The sequence below is a fragment of the Xenopus tropicalis genome, chromosome 8 (assembly GCF_000004195.4).
Source record: "Xenopus tropicalis strain Nigerian chromosome 8, UCB_Xtro_10.0, whole genome shotgun sequence".
In the NCBI taxonomy this organism is placed as follows: Eukaryota; Metazoa; Chordata; class Amphibia; order Anura; family Pipidae; genus Xenopus; species Xenopus tropicalis.
Genome location: NC_030684.2, coordinates 20,037,384 through 20,046,731, shown reverse-complemented (window position 1 = coordinate 20,046,731; position 9,348 = coordinate 20,037,384). Strand labels below are relative to the sequence as shown.

Here is a 9,348-nt window from a genome sequence, read left to right as displayed (position 1 = left end):
GCCATTAGGGAGTGAAATAGCGATGGGAACTCAGCCCCATTCACAGGTATTATACTGGGGCGGGAGATAAGGGATTTGAGGAGCAGGCTGTTACCCAGGAGCAGCCGCACAGCCGCAGGGACCGCTGCTCTGTACAGAATTTGTGTGACAAGATGGCTGCCTTCAAGTATGGCTCATTTTACTCTGTATTAGTAACCATAGCAACCATAAGTATAATATATAATGTTCATAATGCATATAAGCATTTGGATGAATTGCATGCTTTGTATGGTTAGGTTACAAAAAAAACAATTTGTCATTGAGCATTAGTGTTATAGGAGCCTGGATGGGTTACCTGCACCCCCCATGTCTATTGGTCCGTAGGGGCCTCTCCAGCCCTCAAAGGGTTAAGTATCCCCCTGAAACTAATTTAGGTTTCATTAAAATAAGTCATTCTTAGCAAGTTCCAAATATCCACTCATTCTCACTGGGTTTAATGTTATGTCATACCCCCCAACTGTCCCGCTTTTTATAGCGCGTCCCGCTGTCCTGGATCGTTCCATGAATATCCTGTATTTCCGTAACATGATAGCGAGATCCGCCGGCTGAAGGTGGGCGCTCCTGCTCCTTGCGCGCCTTCTCTCCTTATGTGGCTCCTTCTCCGGCGGTGCCAGGCCCTTTTATAAGGTTGCGCCCCGTGCGTATTGATGTCACACATACCCACAGGCGCAACCTTATAAAAGGGCCTGGCACTGTGTATTGGGGTACTGTGTATGGGGGGCACTGTGTATTGGGGGTACTGTGTATGAAGGGCATTGTGTATTGGGGGGCACTGTGTATTAAGGGGCACTGTGTATGAAGGGTACTGTGTATTGGGGGGGAACTGTGTATGAAGGGTACTGTGTATTGGGGGCACTGTGTATGAAGGGTACTGTGTATTGGGGGGCACTGTGTATGAAGGGTACTGTGTATTGGGGGACACTGTATGAAGGGCATTGTGTATTGGGGCACTGTGTATTGGGGGGCACTGTGTATGAAGGGTAATGTGTATTGGGGGCACTGTGTATTGGGGGTACTGTGTATGGGGGGTACTGTGTATGAAGGGCACTGTGTATTCAGGGGCACTGTGTATGAAGGGTACTGTGTATTGGGGGGAACTGTGTATGAAGGGTACTGTGTATTGGGGGCACTGTGTATGAAGGATACTGTGTATTGGGGGGCACTGTGTATGAAGGGTACTGTGTATTGGGGACACTGTATGAAGGGCATTGTGTATTGGGGCACTGTGTATTGGGGGGCACTGTGTATGAAGGGTTCTCTGTATTGGGGGCACTGTGTATTTGGGGTACTGTGTATGGGGGGTACTGTGTATTGGGGGGCACTGTGTATTGGGGGGCACTGTGTATGAAGGGTACTGTGTATTGGGGGGCACTGTGTATGAAGGGCACTGTGTATGAAGGGTGCTGTGTATTGGGGGGCACTGTGTTTGAAGGGCACTGTGTATTGGGGGGCACTGTGTTTGAAGGGCACTGTGTATTGGGGGGCACTGTGTATGAAGGGAACTGTGTATTGGGGGTTCTGTGTATGGGGGGCACTGTGTATGGGGGGTACTGTGTATGAAGGGCATTGTGTATTGGGGGGCACTGTGTATTGAGGGGCACTGTGTATGAAGGGTACTGTGTATTGGGGGAACTGTGTATGAAGGGCACTGTGTATGAAGGGTACGGTGTATTGGGGGGCACTGTGTTTGAAGGGCACTGTGTATTGGGGGGCACTGTGTATGAAGGGCACTGTGTATTGGGGGGCACTGTGTATGAAGGGCACTGTGTATGAAGGGTACTGTGTATTGGGGGTACTGTGTATTGGGGGGCACTGTGTATGAAGGGCACTGTGTATGAAGGGTACTGTGTATTGGGGGGCACTGTGTATGGGGGGGTACTGTCTATTGGGCCATTGGGGGCACTGTGTATGGGGGGGCAAATCTGGTACATAGTTATAACTCACTTATAACTGACTGCCTTCTCTCTATATTTGTATTTTATATGTAGGAGTTGCTATATTGTTTTCCTTAGGTAGTACAGTATGAGGGTATAGCACATTTGCGTCTGATCCCGCCATTTCAACTATATAAAAGGAGTATTTTGTTTTTGTCCCTCTTTTCATTTTTCCAATCTTGGGAGGTATGTTATGTGTAACTGTCACTGTGTCTGTCTGTCCCTTTTCCTTCCCTGCACTGCTTGTTCTGACTCCTGATACAACTCCCCAATATCCATTCATTCCTCATTCTCACTGGGTTTATAGTTATGTGTAACTGTCACTGTGTCTGTCCCTTTCCCTTCTCTGCACTGCTGGTTCTGACTCCTGATACAACTCCCCAATATCCATTCATTCCCCATTCTCACTGGGTTTATAGTTATGTGTAAATGTCACTGTGTCTGTCCCTTTCCCTTCTCTGCACTGCTGGTTCTGACTCCTGATACAGCTCCCCAATATCCAATCATTCCTCATTCTCACTGGGTTTATAGTTATGTGTAACTGTCACTGTGTCTGTCCCTTTCCCTTCTCTGCACTGCTGGTTCTGACTCCTGATACAACTCCCCAATATCCATTCATTCCCCATTCTCACTGGGTTTATAGTTATGTGTAACTGTCACTCTGTCTGTCCCTTTCCCTTCTCTGCACTGCTGGTTCTGACTCCTGATACAACTCCCCAATATCCATTCATCCCTCATTCTCACTGGGTTTATAGTTATGTATAACTATCACTGTGTCTGTCTGTCCCTTTCCCTTCTCTGCACTGCTGGTTCTGACTCCAGATACAACTCCCCAATACCCATTCATTCCTCATTCTCACTGGGTTTATAGTTATGTGTAACTGTCACTGTGTCTGTCCCTTTCCCTTCTCTGCACTGCTGGTTCTGACTCCTGATACAACTCCCCAATATCCATTCATTCCTCATTCTCACTGGGTTTATAGTTATGTGTAACTGTCACTGTGTCTGTCCCTTTCTCTTCTCTGCACTGCTGGGATTTTGATATTAGATATATATATATATATATACACTGATTAACTAATGACGTAAATGACATACATGCGAGACTATTTATCACAACTATACATTACCACCAACTGTGACTGAAGAAGAACGGATAGACTTGTGATCAGCAAATAGCCCCCAAAAGAATATCTGGCTTACATGCTATTATATACTGTTCATAAATAGGGCAATTCTTATCACTTTCTATAATTGCATTAAACACAGACCTCTCTATACACCACTGTAGTAAATATGCCTTTCAAATAAAGGGTAACTAATCCTCTCTGTTCAGTCTTTTCCTCTAAAAGAGCAACTAAGACTCGGCTTATAAGCATAAGTTTGCTGTACTAAACTCTCTAACCCCATGCACCGATTGGGCATGCCCTTGCAGCGCTCAGTTCCCAGTAAATATATGGTTTAAGAAGGGTGTTTATATGACTAACCTAAATGTTTGTAGCCTTAGGTAAAAAAACATAATTTACTGCCCCTTTAGAGTTTTGGAGCTACTGCCTGTAGCTTCCTTGTAGGTCTGTGACAGGTCACATTTACTTACCAACATGAGTGAAATACTATGTTATATGTACATGTTTAGTAATTTAGGTGTGGTTATATGATAAGTAAAATAATATTAACCGAATCCTAAATATCCTAAATATTTTTTTTGCAGAGGACAATGACACCAATAAGAGTATTACTTGAACTAGTTTTAACATCAGGAAGTTTGCCTCCCGAAAAATCAGGGTGAGTCTGAATATAAAGTTGACTTGGTATATGGACGGCCAGACAGAAACTGCAGTGAGAGATGAGGGTCTCAAGTCAAGGGCCTTCCCCTGCGCAGCCTTAAGCCTTTTGCTCTACACTGTCATGTAACACAGACTGCAGGGTTTATTTTATGATCCTTTTCCCAGTGCAGCATAAAAGCTTTACCCAGTGGAGCCCTAAGCAGGCCTGTACCCTCAACTATATCATGGGAAACATCATATATTTATATGGTAGAATTCCTATAAAACTCTATTCGGTTCATACGCTGCCCCTGTGCAAGTTTTGCTGCTCGTGCAACAGTATTGCCATTCCCCTGCTCAGATTAAATCCTGCCTGCTCATGGCTCAGGCTTCATCCCCGTGCAAGTGGTGCGAGTGTACAAGGACAGCACAGGGGAAGGGGAAAGTGAAGAGGGAAGAACAGCTAAAGCGAAGCTGCACAATGCTGCTGTTATATGCTGAATGTGGCCTTTATACAATGTCTGACAAACTGGAAGCCTCACTTTGTCCCTATTTGGGAAAACTGAATTTCCTTGTTTTTTTCCTCCCTTGATTTCTGCAGTGAGATTTGGGCACGTTTCCTGGCCTTGGAAAGCAACATTGGAGATGTAGCTAGTATACTGAAAGTGGGAAAAAGGAGACACACAGCATTCAAGGAGGGGTATGAAGGGAAGGAGACGGCACTCCTTGTGGATAGATACACATTTATGGACCTGTACCCCTGCTCCACAAGTGAACTGAAAGCTTTGGGATACAAGGTATGTCGGGATCAGGGTTTGTACCTGCATATAGCTATCCCGCCTTTTCTCCATTATGGGAATGATGTTAAATTCATATATTAACGTGGTGCTTAGGCTTATCTCTGGGCTCTAGTATATGTGCCAGCAGCTGCTGTCCCTTACCGCTCCCATGCCTTTATACCTAGCAGAGACACATTTATTTCTTTCACTCCCTTCACGTTTGCTTCTCTTTTTCAAGATTCTCAGGCAACAGCAAACTGCTGCTTGATTAACTAATAAAGGAACAGATATGGCTGGTTGCTATTGGCGGCTTGCAGTATTGTCAATTAGCACAAGGAAATGTGTCTTTTCCTCACCCCTAACTTATTGCCAGTAATGTCTCATTCTTATTTCTAGGATGTACCGAGAGCCAAACTGGCAGCACTAATCCCAGACCCTGTGGTAGCTCCATCCATAGCCCCTTCGCTGAAAGACGATGTTGAAAACCAGAGTATCCCAAACCTGACACGTCCCAGATGATCCCTTTCCAGCCGTGACATTTAGCTCGTAAGCCTTTTTACAGCAAACTGATTGCTTCAACCAGGAAAATCTTTTGAGCACTTTTATTTGCTGATTGTAACTAGTTGCTTCTTTTTCTACTAATCCATTCCTGGGGGTGCCGTGCCTCCATGCGCACCATGTTATCTGCCTGGGAGTGCTGCACATTTGCCCGCTGCCATTGGTCACTTTAGTAATCGCACTCCAGTTTCCTTTTTATAGGGCTGCATATAAATAACCTGCAGATATATTCCTGTGACTTAAGGAAAATGTCCTTTACTCTTAAATGTGCATGAAAACCAAAGGCGACTGCATAATTTCAAGAGCTGATAGTGTTGGCTTGCAGAACAGCCGCATGTAATAACCACCAAAAACAATATTTTTCTGTTCTGTAGCACCTGGACTCCATCCTGTTCCTGGCGGAGTATTCCCAGTCCCTCCAGCTGCAGTGATCCTAATGAAGCTGCTTCCTACCCCTATTTACTTCCAGGTTAGTGTGTAATTTTGCTTTTTTTTTGACAATGTAGGGGTTGTTACCTTTGCTTTGACAGCCAGGAGAGGAGGGGAGGGCCGCAATAGAGATGGGCCACAGAGGATACGTTCTTCTCTAACTGTTGGTGGCCCATCATTACTGGGACCATGGCTTCTATCAGCAATCATGTGGCCCTATTCTACTAAGTAAATAGGATGATCCCCAGCGAGGGGGGCCAACTATCAATCCATTGGTCACCTGCGGCCCTTGGACCCTGCTAGCAAGAATAATGGGGCCCCAGTGAAAATAAAGTGACCTGCAGAAGGAAGCATGGTCACACCCCCTGATCCACCCCAGTCACCCATAATACAACAATATGCCCAATTGATGTCCAGGCAACAAATCAAGCCTCATTTTATAAAAGGGGTTTTTACTGTAATATTTAGCTAAACATTTGCATTTTTAGGCCAATCATTCTGAGTACTGTTGGGTGGGATTATGAATTAAAAGTTTAATTCTTTCATCTCTTTAGCCCCAAATTTTACACCCGCCACCTTACCAATGAGATTGTGCTATACCATAGCATCGTACAACTATTTAGCAGCCCATTGTTACAAAGGAGAGACCATATAACGTCCATAGTGATTCTTAAGGGTGCTGAGCTTAGTTTGCCTGCAGACATGATTGGTTTAGCAGCCAACGCAGAAAACAGGCCCAATTGCCTTTCCAACCAATGACACTTTTGCATTCGAGAACACAGGAGAACTTTTCAGCAGCACCAAGGCGCATGTGCTGGGGCAAACAGTTATAGCCAATGGTGGGTGCCTAGCAAATCGCCCCCCCCCCCCCCCCCCCCCCCACCCTCTTATGCATTAATGCAATACCACTAACAGCCTCCAGACTCTACATTAAAACTTATGGGGTGACTGCTAATGATGGAAACCCAATGCAGATCAAGTTAAATCACCTTTTTGCCTGTTGGGACCTGCCATTCCTCTGCCCAAATAATAATACTCATGGCAATGGCTTGTATATCAGCTGCTCTCATCCAGGGCAATAGTCTTCTACTAACAGAGACATGTTTATGTGTCTGTTTCTCCTAGGCCCAAAGGGTTCTATTGGCAGAGACATGTTTATGGGTCTGTTTCTCCAAGGACCAAAGATCTCTAATGGCAGAGACATATTTATGGGATTGTCCTTGAGCCCAAAATGTAACAAGGGTATTAATTTAATAATAAGTCTTCCGTTCCTCTTAAACCCAGATATATATATATATATATGCACCATCTATCATTTTATGTGAATTTTAAATATGTGTTGAGTTGAAATTACCCTTCAAGGCTTTGGCCACTGACCAAAGCTCTGAGCTCAGTGACGGTCACTAGGTCTGGGTTCAAACATGGCTAATTCCCTGTTCACATTTCTTCACCTTAGGATCTTCCCTCACCCATTTCTCCCACCCCTGATTCCGACAAATGATGGCACTTAATTTTAATTAAACTGCTGAATTGCATCAATAGTCTCAGTAGGGCGGGCCTGATACATTCCATTCAGGTAAGAATACACAAAACCAACTATTTTATAAATAACATTTCCACATCATATTAAAAATATGGGGTTCGAATTCCTGATACAGTATGGGATCCCTAATCCAGAAACCCATTAACCAGAAAGCTCTGAATTACAGAAAGCCCGTCTCCCATAGACTCCATTTTAATCAAATAATTCAGAATTTTAAAACTGATTTCCGTTTTCTCTGTAGTAATAAAAAAACAGCATCTTGTAATTGATCCCAACTACAATATAACTAACCGTTATTGGAGGCAAAACAATCCTATTGGGTTTAATTAATGTTTTATTGATTTTTTAGTAGACTTAAGGTATGGAGATCCAAATTACGGAAAGACCCCTTATCCGGAATACCCTTGGTCTCGAGCGTTCTTGATAACGGGTCCTATACCTGTATTGCATTTTGTTGTCTTTATTATGGAGGATGCTTAAGCTGCCATACAAGGGAGGAGCTGATATCTGTGCAGTTACCATTCAAGGGGAGGGCAGATTTGAACCTTGGGCCAATTATCGAATAACACTGGAGGGAACCTTTATTTTGGACACCACTATCTTTGCCCAATGGGGTTTCATAAACCTTCCTATCTGACTTAGCCCATATTAGTCAGGGATGCTATTGTTTTGGCCCCTTACATGGTCCAATCTTCTTTTTCATCTGATTCCCCTTTTGGTTGGAGCAATCATAAAGGAAACCCTGCGTGAGTTTTTGGGTAAAAATACTTCGTTAGTTAGGTTTTCCTTCCCCGAGCAGGCTCTTATAAATACGAAAAAGTTCAGCCAAACAAAGGAAAAAAAACCCAACTAAGCAAGTATTTTATTCCCTTTATTTGGTTCCTTAACTTACGCGGGGTTTCCTTTAAGTTTCCTTTCCTAAGCCAAGGGGCTCAATCGATCATACACGTGCCCCTAATATATAAACAAGAGCCTGTAATTGATAGTTACATTAGTTTTGCTAGGATTGAAGGATAACACTTAGGGGCTCGTGTAAGAATGCTCGAGTGGTCGGATCCTAAACCCACATGAGAGTTCCCAAACAAATCTTCATCCGAATAGCACGAATCAGGTTTTTCTTTTTCCCCCCAAAAATAAAGAGCTTTTTGGACAAGCTTTTTTTTTTATTGGCCAGGGAAAAAAAAACCCAATTTGTGCAAAGTGTGCTACTCGGATGAAGAAACCACGGGCTAGTTTGGGAACTCTCATGTGGGTTTGGGATCTGAACGCTTGAGCATTTTTACATGAGCCCTAATAATCTAGTACAAATTTAAGCCCAAAGGCTCGAGCAATCTTAAATGTGCCCATTAAGTCTTAATAGATGGAGGAAGCAAATTGTTCTATATCAATCATTTGCTCATTCAACATAACTGCCCCATTGGCTAGTGCTAAGTATAAGACGTCCCTAAGTTGCTAAGTGAGTTGTTCCTCTCAGTATAAGTAAAGGGGGTATAAGGCCAAATAGAAATTTCAGCTTTGCATTAGCAGTCACTGCTCAATACAAAACAATCCAAGTGCTTGGAAGAGGGTTTAGGAAGTTTTCTCGATTTTTATTGAACTTTAGACCCTCTAAAAAATACAGAGGCATCGAGCCAGTGGGGTAACTATAGAACAGGGGTCCTCAAACTTCTTAAGCAAGGGGCAAGTCCATGGTCCCTCAGACTGTTGGGGGCAAACTATGGCCCACTCCTGCATTCTCTCTCTTCCAGCTCCCCCCTCCCGCTACCCGCTGCGTCCTCTCTCTTCCACTCCCCACCCCCCCCCCACTGCCCCCGCGCTCCCTCTCGCTGCCCACTGAGTCCTCCCTCTTCCAGCTCCCTCCGCTCCGTCTGTCTTCCCAGCTCCCCCTCCCACTCAACGATGAGTCCTCTCTCTGCCAGCACCGTCTGTCCTCCCTCTCAGCTCCCCTGTCCCTGTCGATGAGTCCTCTCTCTCCGCTGCCAGGGGTGAGGACGCAGCAGGGGGCTGGGTAAATTAACCAGGCCATAGTTTGAGGATCCCTGCTATAGAGGATGCAGACCCCATGCATGTGGGGGGGCCTGTGGGATAGGGGTCTGTTTTCTCTATAGTTGTTAGAAATCCCCCATCCCCAGCCAGCATGAGCGTGGGGGGATGGAGGGCCGGGCAGGGGCTGCTGTGTGCGTGCCGGGCCCCTCTGAGGAGCATTTTGCAGCCCTGTTGTTGTTACACCACTAGCACAAATTGCCCCACATAGAATGCCCGGCACTTAAGGCTAATGGCATGTGGGGAGATTTGTCGTC

At 44.9% G+C, this 9,348-nt stretch overlaps 1 protein-coding gene across 2 annotated transcripts; it reads left to right on the top strand.

The window, feature by feature from the left end:
* The first annotated feature begins 3,684 nt into the window (after positions 1-3,684).
* On the top strand, positions 3,685-5,533 carry LOC108648826 (cleavage stimulation factor subunit 3-like). 2 transcript variants are annotated; one of them, XM_018097328.1, is made up of 4 exons: positions 3,685-3,758; positions 4,341-4,536; positions 4,915-5,064; positions 5,451-5,533. In XM_018097328.1, exons 1-3 carry the CDS (start codon positions 3,691-3,693, stop codon positions 5,035-5,037), a joined length of 387 nt encoding a protein of 128 aa, XP_017952817.1. In that variant the 5' UTR covers positions 3,685-3,690; the 3' UTR covers positions 5,038-5,064; positions 5,451-5,533. The 2 variants fall into 2 exon arrangements, with proteins under 2 accessions (XP_017952817.1, XP_031746816.1); XM_031890956.1 differs by lacking the exon at positions 4,915-5,064.
* The last annotated feature ends 3,815 nt before the right edge of the window (positions 5,534-9,348 follow it).

Coding starts and splice junctions, on each gene's coding strand:
- LOC108648826 (XM_018097328.1), top strand. CDS start 3,691: ATGACACCAATAAGAGTATTACTTGAACTAGTTTTAACATCAGGAAGT. Junction 3,759..4,340: donor TTGCCTCCCGAAAAATCAGG/GTGAGTCTGAAT, acceptor TGATTTCTGCAG/TGAGATTTGGGCACGTTTCC. Junction 4,537..4,914: donor TGAAAGCTTTGGGATACAAG/GTATGTCGGGAT, acceptor TCTTATTTCTAG/GATGTACCGAGAGCCAAACT.